The sequence below is a fragment of the Malurus melanocephalus genome, unplaced genomic scaffold (assembly GCF_030028575.1).
Source record: "Malurus melanocephalus ecotype Western Australia unplaced genomic scaffold, MMel_1.1 scaffold_2, whole genome shotgun sequence".
Lineage (NCBI taxonomy): Eukaryota > Metazoa > Chordata > Aves > Passeriformes > Maluridae > Malurus > Malurus melanocephalus.
Window position 1 is genome coordinate 4,016,763 of NW_026623234.1, and position 16,751 is coordinate 4,033,513.

General features: G+C 38.6%; 1 protein-coding gene across 3 annotated transcripts; it reads left to right on the forward strand.

The window, feature by feature from the left end:
- Positions 1–575: 575 nt before the first annotated feature.
- Positions 576–16,594, forward strand: LOC130573163 (embryonic protein UVS.2-like). Of its 3 annotated transcripts, XM_057365428.1 has the most exons (12): positions 576–670; positions 1,148–1,172; positions 2,060–2,197; positions 3,551–3,668; positions 4,219–4,397; positions 8,013–8,094; positions 9,034–9,161; positions 10,925–11,040; positions 11,467–11,692; positions 12,754–12,872; positions 13,455–13,681; positions 16,445–16,594. In XM_057365428.1, exons 1-12 carry the CDS (start codon positions 656–658, stop codon positions 16,464–16,466), a joined length of 1,395 nt encoding a protein of 464 aa, XP_057221411.1. In that variant the 5' UTR covers positions 576–655; the 3' UTR covers positions 16,467–16,594. The 3 variants fall into 3 exon arrangements, with proteins under 3 accessions (XP_057221411.1, XP_057221420.1, XP_057221403.1); XM_057365437.1 differs by lacking the exons at positions 576–670; positions 16,445–16,594 and adding an exon at positions 780–988 and having other exon boundaries at positions 13,455–15,778; XM_057365420.1 differs by lacking the exon at positions 576–670 and having other exon boundaries at positions 991–1,172.
- Positions 16,595–16,751: the final 157 nt, after the last annotated feature.

Here is a 16,751-nt window from a genome sequence, read left to right on the forward strand (position 1 = left end):
AGGKTTTTGCTTGTTTCTTAAAGATCTGATACAGTAAATCTTTAGGATTTTCTATTGCTCCTCAGTACTTGTGCAGGGGCTGAAGCTGAGAGAAGAAAGCARGATCTGCCTGCCTATGGTGGTGTTCATGTGGCTTTAGCATGAATATTCCAATTCTGTGGCTTACACTTACAGTGTGAGTTTTCTAGGATTCAGCCTGCTTTTCTAGTCTTGTTTCTATTCATGGACATCAAAGGAAGGAGGATTTCCAAGGTGGGAAGCCAAAAAAAMCACTGTGAGCTGGTAGTTTTATGAATTCATAGACTCCAGAAAGACACACRATTTCTGTCAGCAATGATTATATTTCAAGATACCATGTTGGTAAAACAATTTCTGTCAAAAATCAGATTAATCTCTGACTCCAACAGATTTCTAGTGCTCCTGGCCAGAAATGCCTGGCTGAGAGCTGTGCACAGGGGACAGGCAGATAGATTGGTTCTGCAGAGTAGGGCGTCTCCTGGCAGCAGGAGTTCCTATTACAGGTAGTCAGTGTGCATGGATCAAAGAGTTCCTTGAGATGGAGTTTTGCTGTAAACAGACTGCTGCCGGATATCCTGTCCCTTGGTCAGCAGTGAGGGGACCTGCAGCAGCTCCTGGGCTCTTCTTAGAATTAAAGATGAGTCACTTTAAGGTTACTGAATTTTCTTTCCTATTACTCCACTTCCTCTGTTTTCTAAAGATAAATAAGTAATGAGAGCCTGGAAATTCTCTTGAGAGGTCCTGCAGCTTGTTTGTTTTGTGAAAATACATCTTGTTATCTAATTTTGTTACGCTTGTTAACAACGGCAGCAGCTTTCCCATAAAACTCACCCCAAGTAAACTAACTACAAATTTGAGGACTGAGCTGCAGAGCAGACAAGATCATCTTGGAAATTTGAAGATGAAGTACTTTTTTCTGCCAACTCATTTAGCATTTCTCTATAGCTTTGCACTAAGTAAACCGGTCCAGGTGTGTCCCTGCTCCAAGATGTTGAGAATTTACATTGCTGCTGCTGAGTTTCTCTGTCTTAAAATTAATTTGAAACTCCTACTGCTGTGAGTCTACTTGATAGAAGTTTTCTGCTATGGAGATGAGCATGTACTAAAATATATGTGCTTTTTTTTCCAGATAGCTACAAGAGAGAATGACTTAGGTGAGTTTGATTGTAATTATTATACAAATAACTACAAGTTTTGGTGGAACTGCGTCTGTATACATCAGTATCATTATTTGGTATATTTTTCTCCTTGAAAAATTTTTTTCCAGCCTCAGTGGAAGGCAATTCACAGAACTCAAATGTGTTTTAAACTCACATTCAGTGTGATTTTTTATGCTATTGCAATACAGAAATTAAGAAGAATTATTGATCAATTGCTACATGAAATGTTCTTTTCCATATGTACCAAATCAGAATGTTTTTCACTTTGTTTTCTTTCCTATGTGATATATACTTTCCTTTCTGCTATACCCAAGACTGTTGTAATTTTTTCACTTAATAACTGATGGCTTTTGTCTGTGAGAAATGTATTCCAAGTATTTTGGAGAATTTTAAAACTGAGGAGTATGTCACAATGTCTTATGTCAAATTACTGTTAACTTGGAAGTTAATAGCTTGCATATATTCAATATGCATGATAGAAATAGTAATTTCTTTTGTATGATTAATCCTATTTGTAAAGAGGTCAGTTATGGTTTTTCTTTAATTCCACAAACTCTAATGAAGAGAACAATTACTTGTAATATGTAACATTCCCCTCTGAAAGATCCCAAAGCTTCTTAAGCTAAAATTTATTTAGTAAGGACTTTGATTACCGCTGCACCATGACATCTATATTAATACTAAACTTTTCTATCCAGGAAGCAAGGCAGACCTAACCAGTCTTAGCATTCTAATCTTTCCTCACATTATTAGGAAATGAACCTCAGTGAAAGAAATTTCCAAACAAAAGCTTGGTTAATGTGTACCTCTCATCTCTCTTTCTGCACATGTAATTGCCTTCTCAGTGCCTTGTTTTTTTCTTTATTTTCTGCATCTGCTAGGTAGTGAAATAGCTGTGTATGAAGGAGACATCCTCTTGAGAAGAGGGCGACGCAGTGCAATTAACTGTGAGAGTTGTTTATGGCCCAAGTCACAGGATGGACTGGTCAAGGTTCCAGTCAAYATCTCTTCTGATTTCTGTGAGTGTATACAAATGATGCTCTAAAGCTAGCCTTGATTTTCCAGTCTCTATACTCCCTGTTACTTTATGTTTCTATGGCATGCGCTAAAAGCAACCTTTGCACAAGTGAGAATTTATTGACACGTCTCTTTTGCTATCCTGTTAGCCCTATGGAAGTCTGGCTAAGACTCCAAACAGATGACACTAAAAAGTGTGGTTACTTGGGCCATAGGCAATCAATTGWAATTTCATATATTAGCTTGTTTCAGCTAGCTACAATGCACTTTGATATTTAGCAAGTACAGTAAAAGAAGCATATTTTGTATGTATTACGTATTTTTTGGTGAAAATTACCATTAGGAACATGTTTTTGAACTCTCTAATATAATAATTTTCTTTCAAATCTCTCACAGAAATATTCCCACACTAGAACACCTGTAGAGACAAAAATGGAGGAAAAATCCTTGGAGACATTTTTCCTCTGTTGATTCCTTCTAATCAGTCAATATCTCTGTTTTGTGCAAAAGGCTGCAGGAGTGAATTCCATACAGACCCTTCTTCAGAGATCTTACCTTGAGAGAAAATGACATGGAAGGGAAATACAGCCTGTGTTTCATTTCTCACAAAAAAAAATCAAAGATTTCTCACAAAGAAAAGCAAAAGAAAATTATTTCAGTTCTCAGGGAAAGGAACTGAGGAGAGCCCAATCTCTGTGTTATCTAGGCTGCTTCTCTGCCCATGTGCTTCAGAACTACAGTATATACTCTTGTGGTTAGGTGAGGGTTATTCCCTCTATTTCTCTCTCTCCTAAGTTTAAATATTAGGAAATTGAGATACACATCAGTGTAGATGATTCATAACTGAAGAAGCCAAATTAGGCCAAGATGTTCCAAAGTAGATAAACACTCTGATCTTTATTTGGTACCTGAATAGAAACACCGCCATCTTCAGAGCCTTGGCTGTCTCAAGTGACTCCAAGAGGGCTGTGGCAGGCATTTGTTCTTTCTGATAAACAAAATAGGGTTTTGGTGCTTAGCTACAATCAGCTGGCTCATTTGGGATACTTTAATTCAACTATTTATATCTGAAAGTGTCTCGTTTCTTCTGTCCAATGGAAGGAACATTGCCAATCTTTCACCTTCCATCAGCTGTCTCCTAAATAATAAGCATAAGGGATAGCTGTAATTGTTATGCTTCCCCTTAAAAGTCCAATCGGTTTGAAGATCTCTGAAGATTTCGTGCCCTTTTTTTACTATACTTTTATGATAAAGAGCTAACATGTCCTATGAAGTTTTAAAGGTATACACCCAATCAATGCACCTTGGTTTTGATTAACCAAGCAAAATTTCTCCTGGCTCCCTTCTCTTTCTAGCAATAACAGAGAGGTCTTGGATTGCTGATGCTTTGCAAGAGATCTCCACAYTGACCTGTGTGCAATTTATAAATCGCACTACAGAAACAGACTATGTGTATGTTGAACGCGGGCAGAGGTAAGCTCCCTGTCGCTGGAGAGTGGCAGCACTCAAAAGGTCTTTCAGATTCTTTTTTTGGTTTGTTTTAGATTTAAGTAATTGCTTCTTTCTTTTATCCTAGCAGTAAAGATTCAGAGAGCAGGTGCAATTTTTCATTTTTCTTTAGATGTACAAGTAGTTATATCAGTTAAGAGCCTGCAGGAATAAACGTATGTGGATTTAAAGATAATGGGGTGTAATTCAAAATGAGACATTTTCCTTAATTGTAAAAATGTAATATAATTGTTTCAGGTTCTTTGCTTAACTACTTATACTGCTTCCCCTTAGTTTGATACAGCCATTTTACTGGTTTAAAATTTGCCATGTTCATTAAAAAGRCTTCATTTCCCCCTGTCCTGTGTTATTTGGCAGCTTTCAGAAGTGTAGATGTCTCATGACAGTGACTATTTGCATGTCCCCTTCTGGGGACTGGCTGGATATCTAGAGAACCTTGGTGACATAATCAATACATCTATACATTTGTATTTGTTTAATTTTATCATTTTGGTTATTAATTGCTTATTCTTAGCTGCTGGTCTTACTTTGGAAAGATTGGAGGACGTCAAGCAGTAGGCCTGGTAAAAAATGGTTGCATGGATAAAGGAGCAATTCAGCATGAAATGAACCATGCGCTGGGTTTCATCCACGAGCAGGCACGGAGTGATCGGGACAGGTTTGTCAAGATTATGTGGGAACACATAATGGCAGGTATGTCCACCAGATCTTAAGAGAAAATATACACTTACAGATAAAGGAGAATGTTTCCCCTGGGAACTACAATGCAAATAAGAATCATGATTAATGGTGGCTGCATTGCAGCAGCAGCAGCGCATTCAGTGTGATGAGTTTCTTGTTCAGTGTTTGAACTAGGGGGATTTCTGTGGCTTACACCTATGCTAGTGTGGCAAATGCAGCCTAAAMGTAGCTCTATTTGATTGCCGTCTTGAGCCCAGACCCCAAAATACCAAGATAATCTGGAATGCAAAATATTGTTGCAAAGCCTTGGCCAGGAGGCAAGGCTGTGRGACTCTTAACTGAGGCAGGGTGAAGTGTGACATTCGAGATCACTTTGGGGAATCACACAGTGACTATCCTGGAAAAGCCATAGAAATAGGTGAAGGCAGCCAATAAGTATCTTGGCACTGGCATGATTCTGCACATATCCTGAAATATGTATGAACAAGGGAATAAGTGTGGAGACCTTGGAAACATGCATCCATTAGCATTTGCAAAATTCTGTGACCTGGCCTGACATGAGAGGAAAAACTGAAATTATTTCCTGCTTGTGGACAGGACCATATACACTGCCATGAAAAGAAGGAGCCACGGGGAGCAATCAGGATTGGTAATTCTCTAGAGGAAAAACAAGTGGATATTATTAATGGAAAGGAATGCAGAATGAATAGTTTGGGCACATCATAGTGCCCATGATCTTTGTGCTGGGAACAAAGACTCATGTATAAGAGCTCCAGGCTCTGGAGAGGAAAGGTAGAGAAAATGSCAAGAAATCCAAGGGAAAGTGAGCAAGTGGTACATAGAATACATAATGGTACATAGAAGGAAAATACCAGAAAAAAGTATGCAGGGAATCACTTGTCTGACAGGTGTTAGAGAGCTGGGCAACCCATAACAATTGTAAAAATATAATAGTCTATTTAGTTCATTATAGAAAATAATAATAAATGAGGCTAGACAATTGAAGATCAAATTCTATTCAATCTCTTCAAAAAGTCATACACAGCTGAAAATATATCCATCTTTTTCTCCGGATGGAACTTGATTGTTTTTATTGCAAATTCCTAACACACTGTTCTCCAAACTTTCTTCAGCTATTCCCATGATATCCTAAGTAAATTCCATTTGTGTTGCTCTTTACTGAGGTTTCAGCTCTAGTGTTAAGGTGTWATTTTGCTGTGAGTTGTTTGCCATCGTACAACAAGTGTGTGCCATGTTTGAAATGTCAGTAAAGGATGTGCTAGGAAAGAGGAATTGAAAACATGATGTTATATATATTAAACACACATAAATCTTACATTAGTTTTGCAAAGGGAACTCCACAGGTTCAGATATCATAATTCCTGAAGGATACAGATGTAACCAAGCTCTGACCCAGGCACAAAATCATGAAATGAWAAATGAGAGGGAAGAAGTAAAGGGGTCAAGGCTATGCAAAAGCAGATGAGGTATTTTAAGTGGGTGGAGAATGAGACGATTGGTGTGACAGGGGAGATAGAATGCAGAGTGTGCAGCTCAAGCACTGCAGGGAAGAAATGCAAAGATAAGCGTGGAAAAGGAAATGAAGAAACAGCTATGTTCATGAGGACTGTTAATGTACCTCTCATGTAAAAATATGCTGTGGTTAGCGCAGCTGATGGCAGAGCTCCTGCTGACCTTGGTGGTGCAGAACTAGACCTCAAGACCTTTTCCAGTATCCCAGCTCTCTCACACAAGCTGTTTTTCTGCTGCCAGGACTTTCATATTGTGGATGTTTTCTGGGTTTGTTTTTATCCAGCAATTTACCTTGGAAGCCATCCTACTTCTTTGTTTTGACAAAATGCAGCCTGATGGGCTGCTGTCCACTTAACTACTTGAAACTCAGCTTGTTTTTCCCAAACTTTTGGGAAAAAAAATATATCCAGAGTCTTCAGCCATCGTTTTCTTTTCAGTTCTTCTGAGTCATTGCACTTATATTCTGGCAGAGGTAGATTTTTTTTTTGGGGGGGGGGGGGTGGAAAAGATAGGGTAAATCCCCTAATGTATGCAGGTATAGACAGCCAGATCTCTTTGGCATGTGATGAGGTAGGTAGTAGTTTGCTGGCAACACCTCAGTCCCAGCACAATTATTGGATTATTTAGCAATCCAATTCAGCAAAGCACTTCTGTGCCAAACAGTAGCCATATGCTTCAATGTTTCACCATGTTTGAACTGTGTTCTCTGTTCATCACCTCAAAAAAAGCTGCACATTTGCTGATAATTCTTTCTGAAGTCAGTATAGGAGATAAGAGGGACTGAGATTAAAACAGAGTCAGGAAGGCCAATGTTGTCGAWAAACAGTTTAAGCCTTAACTGAGTTTTAGAGGTATGTAAAGCTCCAAACTCATGTTTATCCCCAAATTTTCTGTTAGCTGGGATTTCAAATCTTCTTTTTGCATCTCTTAGCCCTCAGCCTGGGACCAGTGCTGAAGGACATTACTGGCTGAGACTTGCTGTGGTTGCAAGCCTCCAGCCAAGTTGTAAAGACCTTAAGGATGTCCAACTCTGAACCCTTGTCCAGATGGTCTGTGGTTTACAAACCACATTTGTAGTTACAATAATGAAGGCACAGAACTGGWAAGGATTGCTCAGTGGTTAGGGCTTCAGTCTTAATGCCAGGCTGACTGCACTCAGCTCCCTGCTCTGACAGTGCTTGTTTGCCTGTCTTACCACGGACAAGAAACCCAGGATGTAGTTAATTTTCATAATCTCCAGTGAGCGTCAAAAAGATGTTTCTTCRGATGAAACTCACTTCAACTGCGTCTCTCTTTCTTTCCCTCTCTCCTTACTATCCTGGAAGCCTAGAGGAATATCTTCAGCAGATAACTTGGAAAAATAAAACCAGGTGACATGAAATCCAGTCTCTGTCCCAGTCCCTGGGCCCCGGCCCTGTATCACTGTAATACTTTCTTATCTCATATTGGCTTTTTAAGGCCAAACAGATGAAAAGTGATGAGATGCTCAGCAGCTATTCTGACAGAAGTAATTTTTCTGCTTTATGTGAGTTGTATCACTTCACTGTAGCTGATGGGTTTGACCAGAGACAAAGCCAGAACGTGGCTGGTAGCATGGACTCTGGGGCAAGTAACAGGCAAACTATCCCTTTCTTTTGTGGTCTTACAACCCTGTGGCAGAAGGACTCAGCAAGACATAACCCACGCATAGCTCTGAATTTTTATTCTAGGTGGTCAGCCACCTTTCCCTTTTAAGGTATGAATGCACCTTTGGGGACATAAATTGGATGCTTATAGTATTCAAGAATAATGCACTGAAATGTATTTGGAGACAACTGAATGAAGATGGACAGAGGAATATTTTTGCTTTAAGAGTAGAATGAATTCATTGATTATATCAAAACTTATTTGATTGACTTTATATTCTGAAACCTACTAGGCTGTGAAAATGGGTTTCCATGGATTTAAAAAATCTCTGGTGGTTTTGATAGATCCAAGATCTTATGAGAACACATATTAGTATTCTACATTACTCTCAGGATTGTGACAACAGGCAGTGTAGTAATAGAGCAGTAATAATTGTTCTGACTGAAATGTTGCTTTCCTACCTTACAGGGGAACAAGGGAACTTTGGGAAAATGAATTCCAAAAACCTGGGCCTTCCCTATGACTACTCTTCAGTTATGCACTATGGCGCGTAAGTTGTTTTCTGGGATGACTTTTSAAGGGAAAACAGGTGTCAGATGTTCTGCTCAGATCTAAGGAGTTGCTCTGTGCAGARAATGACTTTTGCTGTTCATTTAAAATTGAGTGCATGGACATAATTAAGGATAAGAATAATTCCTTTCTCAGCAGGATCCCTGGAAAACAAGAGTTGATATGAATAGAAGATAATCATAGGACAACATTTTCTTTCACTCTACTCTTGCCTGTTGCTAAAGGCCTTTGACATGGCTGTGGCCCAAAGTCTAACTTTACTGAATCACCAATCTAAACCAGTTTTGAAGTTTAAATTGCTTTGTAAATGTAGTAACAGCTGATCAYAGACAACAACATTTAAGTATAGAGGCAAGAAAGGTGGAATTTTTTTATATCACTGAGATGTTGTATGCTGCCTTACGTCAATCTGAGAGTACTGTCTAAGGCTGCATTTTAGTCCATTATGTAGAAGCCTTGTATCATGTGCCTTCTCCTTTATTTCCACAAGTAAGTAATGATTTCCACAAGAAAGTAATGATTTCTGAACAAAACCATGATATAAACTTTGACTAGCAAAAGGCAGGGAATTGCAGATAGCAAATAGCCAATTAGTAACTGAGACAGAACTATTTCTTCTCCTCTGCCTCTGGTACCAAGAAGGTGGGATTCAGTCCATTTTGCCAGACATTGGTGAATTTTCAGAATTGGTGATTCACTCAGGACAGTGCAGCTTTTTCTGCTTGCTTGCTTTCAGCTGCTGAACACCAACTATCTGCCATGCTGGACCCCTTCACAGAAGACTATCAGATCTCGGAGAAGCTTCTTGTTCATTTCCGTTAAAATTCGTTTATGTGGTACATGAAAAATGATTATGCAGTTAGGGAACTTCCCTGTCCAGGAAAAGCAATCTAGAAGTGTGATTTCCTTATTTCTACAGATATGATTTCTCCAGCACTCCAGGAAAACCAACTATTGTACCAGTTCCTGATTCTTCTATACCTATTGGGCAGAGAGAAGGGCTGAGTAACTTGGATGTAGCTAAAATCAACAAGCTCTACAAGTGCAGTAAGTGCTGTGGTGAAAATGCATGTGAATCCTTATTCAGCTGATGTCTGTAGGCACTGACAGACATCCCCCAAATGCAGCCCCCAGAACCTTCAACACATCTCTCTCTCACCCTACAACAGGAAACAGAAYTGTCCCTGTGCCAAACTGCTGCCTTCTTGGAAAGGAAAATTTACTTTCAATAGTTCACTCTCATTTTTASTCACCCTGATCTAATCCTTGCTTTTTGAGATAAGCAAAATCCATCAGAGAAATCATGGTTGCTACCTCTGTCAAATTCTCATTTCAGGAAAGCTCTGAAGGTTGCATGTAAGCTCTCCTCAGCCAGGAGTATAGCTTAGAGTCTTGTGCATCAGTAGTGACAGCAGGTTTGTGACATCTGTCAACTACAAAATGACTGCAGGGCTGTAACTACGGGTGTCATTCATACTGATCAGAACACCTCTGAGAATAAAACCACATTTTCTACAGATATCTACTTTCTTGCACCATCCGTTTCTTAACTCATCCCGGTGGTATCTTACAGTCTAGAAATACCTAACATTCCTCTGTGAACAGGAACTCTTCAGCTGAGATGCACAAAACAGGTATAAAATCATGGTCCTGCTATGCACGGGTTTTGCCTCAACTCCCACTACAAAGGCTAATTGATTTATATGGTATTTGACTTTTCTGGGATGGTATTCAATTAGTTTCTACCAAAACGGCAAGAAAAAATAACAAGACCTAAATATTAGTGTACTAATTTTTGCTCTTGTGTTTGAACTTGCTTTAATAATTAGAAATTAGAAGGTAATGGCATTCCTTCAGTAGGATTGTTAGACACAGAAATCATTGCTGAGAGTGGTTATTCCAAATTCTCAACTGTAGATAAGATGACTTTACAATTTGCGTGTCTGTCATGGTCTCAAAAATAGTGATAACAAGTATTTAATGATATTTATTCTCGACAGTGGGGCTGGGAACAAATCACTTAAATACCATTATTATGTAATTTCATAATTATATCTATATGTTTTGGAAGAAAAGGACTAAAAAGAAAAAAGGAGAAAAACTCAGGGACTAAAAACCACAAAAAGTCTCAGGAGAAGCAGGGAGCAAGAGAAAAATGTCATGAATTCATATGATCAGATGTCATATATTCATATTTTGTAATTTRGGGAGTTACATAAAGTGCAAAAAATGAAGATGTGGATAGACAAAAGACRGTTGGGATCCGATTTTGTATACCAGTCTTTAGGCCTGTAGCTTGACTTCTGTGTTCTCTGTCACTGTTTTCCCCCAGTGACTACCCCTCTTTGCTTTGACAGAATCTAGTTTTCAAACTTGATTTTTACACACACTTCGAATACACACAGTTGCTGGTGGGAATTGATGTACTGATGTCATTGAAAGTGCTTCTGTGATTGAGGCTAAGGAAGTTCACAAAAGATCCAGGCCTTTTTTAGTAAACTGAAATATGCGAGTGAAGCCCTACTGTCTTAAAAAAAAAAAAAAAAAAAAAAAAAAAAAAAAAAAAAAAAACCAAACAAAAAAAAAACCACTAGTAGCTGAAACATGTAAGTACTTTTACTACCTTTATTTCACTTGCAGGTTTTCAATAACCTTTACACTAGGAACATCAACACAATTTTAAGCATTATAATGAATTCCTTTTATAGAAGCTTGACTGCTGCAAGTGGTTGGAGGGGCTTGTCAGGCATTTTGGGAATATTTGTGTGCAGTTTTCATTCTCTTCAACACTGTTTGGTTCTTCCCTTCAGACTGCTGTAGCTCTGTGCTGCCTAAATCCAAAGGCTCATTCTCCTCTGCCAATTACCCATCTCCATACCCCAACAATAGCAACTGTCTGTGGCTGATCCGCATCCGTCGAAGTAAGGTAATTTTTGTTAGGAGAAAAAAGGTTTGAACCACAGTATCCAGGCTAYACAGCATTCTTTCACTATCATGAGTAACTCCTGGGAGTCAGTTTCATGGATCAAGACATTTATTTTGTTATGCAGTGAATGAAAGACAGTCTCAATGATTTTCATAAGATTTAAGATTATTAGAGGGATTATTTAACTTGATTTTTATCCAGTTCAAATTGGATGGCTTTTCAAAGACAAGTAGTAGTAAAACATCAGTCTCTGGGCTTTCAGTAATAGGATACCTAGGTTCTGTGCTTTTTTAAAACAGAACGTAAAGTTTCAGTAATATATGGATAGGAAAATGAATATGAAGGTTCACTCCATAGCAAATCAATGGTTTGAGACTTCCCCTGTGTACAGAATTAAATCCAACATCTGCTTTCTTGTTTCTCAAGATTTTCCTGCAGTTTGAGGCTTTTGATCTCCAACCTTCCTCAGACTGTTCTTCTGACTATATAAAAATTTACAACGGGAACAGCAAGAGCTCCCCTGTCTTGCTGGACAAGTACTGTGGGAAGGGTGCACTGCCCTCCTTAGTGGCATCTGGGTCGACAATGCTGGTAGAGTTTGCAAGCGATGAGAGAATTACAGCCACAGGATTCAGAGCCTCCTACAACAGGGGTACGAACACTGCTTTACAAAGCTTGGAGAACAACATTAGCAGTATTTGTGTCTAAGAAATGAAAATTTTTACTGTATATGACAGAGTAGGTCTTTCTGCTGTCATTCTTTACACTTTCACATGCAGAAGGCTAGGCAATGATGGGTCTGAAAGTTCACAGGAAACAGAAAACAGGATGTTGCATGTTAGTAATCCTGAGATCCCACTCCCATTCTTCTGAGAGCCTCTGTTAGGCTTCTTCATATCTCCAGAACAATGTCTTCATTAAAACAATGCAATGACTGGAATTAATAGGAGCAGTGCAGGCAAAGAGCACAAAGATTGCAGAACTTGACAAGAGACCTCAACCAATGAGATTCAAAGCCAGTATCCAGGCAAGATGCTATTCAAGGCTTTGTGGGATTTTATGCAGTGGGAGAGGTGCTGACCTTGGGTACCTTACCTTTTCTGTAATAAATGTTTTTGTTATGTACACGAAACACAGTGTTTACTGTAGTCACTTGAGGGTTGTCCTTTTCTGCAAATACACAAATGCATTATGGACTGCCAGACCAAAATCTGTTGTGCTGTAACATCCTTTCAGCAAGAAGGCAGTACCCAAAGTTTCCTTATTTCAGCTGAAAATCCAAACTTCTTAAAAGCATGAATTTAAAGTCTTAGAAATGTGTTATTTTACTCTTTTTACTTTTTTTTCTAGTCAGAGTTAGATCTAGCTTGATAATGCAATCTTAATTATTTGAGCTGATCCTTTTCTGAAGGGCAATTTACTGCCATCAGAATGCCATGGTAGTATGGTAACACTCAATTGTAAAGTCAGATGTAACTTTAGATGCAGCTGTTCCCTGTCCTCCAAAGATTATTTATCAGACACGTTTCTAGTTCCTTCAGTACAGCTGCTGATACAAATACTAAGTGAAGAAGTAAGTACTTCAGCAGTAGATTTTCATGGTAACACGTTTTTTCTTGGTTTAAAGAAATTAGACAAGAGAGTGTAAGCAAACTCATTTCCACTGACAAAGTGCTCTTGTTAATATATCTGGTTTTCTCCTTTACTCCTCAGTGAATTGTGGAGCCACTTTTAGAGATTCAAAGGGAGTCATCACCTCTCCAAATTACCCCAATAAATACCCCAAAAACCGAGCATGTTTTTGGGTCATCAGTTCTCCAGTAGGTTACAAGGTAAGGCACAGATGAATTAATTTCTGGGTTTCATCACTGTGGGTTTCATCACTTCTCTCATGAAACTCCTGTTTCCCTTGAAGAATAAGAACTGTTATTTCACTTTTTCAGCACACATTCTCAGAGTAAAAATCTGAAAGCAAAAATTTGTTTTAACAAATTTATGCTGGATCTTGGTATCTGAAGTGCTCAGCAAGGGAAAGCCTTTACACGTGCACATGAACTCTTACGAATTTAGCTTGTACCAGCAGGCTTTGTTCAAAATAATCTCTAGGTAAGGGTTCCCACTAGGAAACGGAAACATCACGCAGCTACTGTTTTTATATTTCTCTAGAGGAAAGAATGTGAAGTGTAGAAGATCAATCTTGTCCCTTGCTTCTCCTTCCAATCCAAATAGTGACGAACTAAGCAAATAATTTACTACTAGTTTGCATTGCCATATGGGATCAGGATGTGGTGCACATACAAAATAAAACAGGGTGCATGCACAAAAGGAATTTAGACTATTTGTCATAGTTTAAAAATGGGTAAGAGAAAAGTCTGTAGCCTGGAAGCAAAGTGCTTTGGTTTTATTTTCTACAGATATCTCTCAAAATGTTATCCTTTGAGCTGGAATATAGTGACAGATGCATCTATGACTACTTGCTCATACATGATGGAAGCCACCCTACTTCACCTGCAGTTGGCCCTTACTGTGGGACAGAGAAAGTTGCAGATTTTATTTCCACTGGAAACTTTGTGTTGGTTGAATTTCACAGTGATTTAGTGTGGGAGTTGCCTGGATTTGTGATGAGTTATACATTTGGTAGGTAAGTACAATACAGATGGGGTTGAAAAATACAGAATGAAAGTAAGAGTCCAGGTAGCCACAGGTAAAAGTCAAGAGGCCACTAATTTCAGGAAAAAATATAGCCTGATACCTTTAACAAGCTTGAAGTTTGACCTCTTAGTCTTACATCTACAGTGGTGTCATTTGCATGGTGATTCAAGCACAGAAATGTTCCTGCCCATGGGATGCTTCTGTCTGAGACTGTATGCTTTTTATTACAGTATTCTCATTGCTGGTGTTGCATGGCCAAACATGATAGCAAAGCTGAAACTTTGCAAACAGATTTTCAAGAACTTCTAGTGGTAGAAACTCTGCCCATAAATAAATTCAGAACATGGCTATGTAGCAACTTTAAACTGTATTCTGGCAAATGTTTTTACCCAATCTTCATGTGCATTCCAGCATGCATACAGAAAAATCTTCAGACACATATTTATTTATGCTTTGAAGCCAAAATCACTTCCACAGTTTATATAGGCATCTGAGTTCAGCCTGGAAATCACCACTTGACACCACTATGTGGTGTCATAGTACAGTATGACATACAGTACCTGAACTGAAAGATCTGCACTACTCCTCTGTAAGCTGAACCAAGACAGGAAACAGATTTAACTAAAGAAACTAAAGTTAAGAGTGGCAGAAACAGGCAGTGTGGGAGAGGGAATAGAATGAAGCACCTATTGTTGCCACTTTTCTGTGGCTTAAGTCAGGTATTGAAATTGTCCATAAGGTATTACTAAAATATTTTTTAAAAATGAGACCTGAAAACCTAATGCAAAGACCATTGAATTTTCTCTTTGGAGAGCATTTTAGATGTGAAGTATCTTGTCTCTAGAGAGAAATCCTTCTCCTCTAAGGAGATGGCTGGAGAGGAGAAATGAATTGCCACTGTAAAGACCTGACACTTTGCCTTRACTTGATGTATTGAGAATTAAATGCCAATGCCAAACTGGGAGATGCCAAAACATAATGAATAATAAAAAAATTTGCTGGAATTATACTTTTGTGAAGAAGAACGTGTAGAAAATGCCAATTTACTTTCCTGGTGCGGCCAAGAAAATTTTGAATTATGATTACCTTGGAGCAGTGCAGGGGAGGGGTTTAAGGATCTGTAATGTTTTGGTTTTTAAGCACTGGTTCATTTTCACCCACAGAAGAATAATAATTTATAAGTTGTGGACATCAGGGCTCAGGGCTTGCTTGCATCATGGTGGGAAAGTGCATGCACAGCAGGCAATAAATATTTTCATTTTTTACAAGCTCCCATCCTCTGGCTATAAAAAGTATTCCTTCATTTAATTTGGCTCACTATTTAGATTGGGACATTTTTTTTAAGAATGTAACCATTTCATCAGCATGACACAAAATTAAACTCTACTTCTATTTTTAACCTCAACTTCAGACTGTAAAAATGCTAATTTTTCTCCTTGAGTCTGATGACTTTCATGGAAGTGCAGAAGTAACAACCCCAAGACAACTCTCACAGAATAACAGAGTTGAATGGGTCCCTGTTTTAAACAGACACTGCTGAACAGCTTTGTAACTTGAGTATTACTTTAGATTCCCTTCCCTTGGTCTGATGTGGGTTTCTGCATAGGTCCAATGTTTTAGATGTTCACCCACATTTGATAAGAGAGCCTGAACAGCATGTTCAAACAGGAATATACCACATATAGGAATATTGGTCTTGCAATTTGTCCATAGAAATCTGGTTTTAAGTAGGACATTGCCCATATATAATTATGATATACAAATTGGCTCTTAAGAGATATATGAATTAAGAGTAACCAGCTAGTAGATGCAAGGGACAGTATAGTCAAAAGTTTAAGATTCAAATACCACAATAGGATGATTTTCAGAATTTCTAAATAAAGTGTAGCACTCACTTAACACACTTTCTAAATCCAAAATGCAAATATTTAACCTTAAAACATAGAGATATCTAACAGTGATGAATATATGTTTTCCYATAGATATACATAACTCGTGACACAAACAGGTATTATCTTAATTGCATACAAAACCAGATGTTTTTAAACACAACAAGCCTGTGTGTGTGTAAGAAATAAGAGTGCTTGTGTCCTTTCTTACCTGCTTTGAGACTGTCCTGGTTCCTACCCAGGAGGCAAATCAGAGCCTATGCTTTTGTTGTCTGTCAGAACCAGAACAGAGATCAGTCAATTACTGCTGCAAGAATAAAACCAGCCTGGAATAAAGCATTACAGAAGCACACAAAAATGTACTACTCATAGGTCTTTGTGTTTAATTCCAAGCACATTTCTCTTACATAAATAAATAACTGTGGTTGAGATGACACTTTCCTGCATGACTACAACCCCGGTTATTGAATCATAGAACACTTTGGGTTGAAAGGGACATGTAAAGGTCATCTAGTCTAGAACCCTGCAATAAGCAGTCATCTTCAATTAGACCAAGTTGCCCAGAGCRCCATCCAACCTGACTCTGAATGTTTTCAGAGGTGGTAACATGCACCACCTCTCTAGACAACCTGGTACAGCATCTCACCACCCTGACTGTAAAAAATTTTGTCTCTAAATGTAGTCTAACTCAATCCTCTTTTAGTTTAAAATCATTGTCCCTTGTCCTTATTACAACAAGCYCTGCTAAAATGCTTGTTCCCATCTCATACAAGCCTCCTGTAAGTACTGAAAGCTGCAATAAGGTCTCCCCAGAGCCTTCTTGTCTCTTCAATGACTCCGACTCTCTCAGTTTGTTCTCGTAGGAACGGTGCTCCAGCTCCCTAATCATCTTTGTGGCCCTGTTGTGGACATGATCCAACAGCTCCTTGTCTTTTATGTGCTGAGCACTCCCGACCTGGATGCAGCACTCCAGGTGGGGTCTCACCAGAGCAGAGWAGCARTAACTMTGCAGGACAGAGRATGTAAAACGTACTKTGCAAAAACTGAATTTGGCAARAAGACATACAAACCAGAGACCACTTAATTTCTCGTGCACTTCACATAGAAATTGAAAAACTTATAGGCTAAGACGTCACATAGGATTTTAAAATCGAGTTGGCTTTATCATGG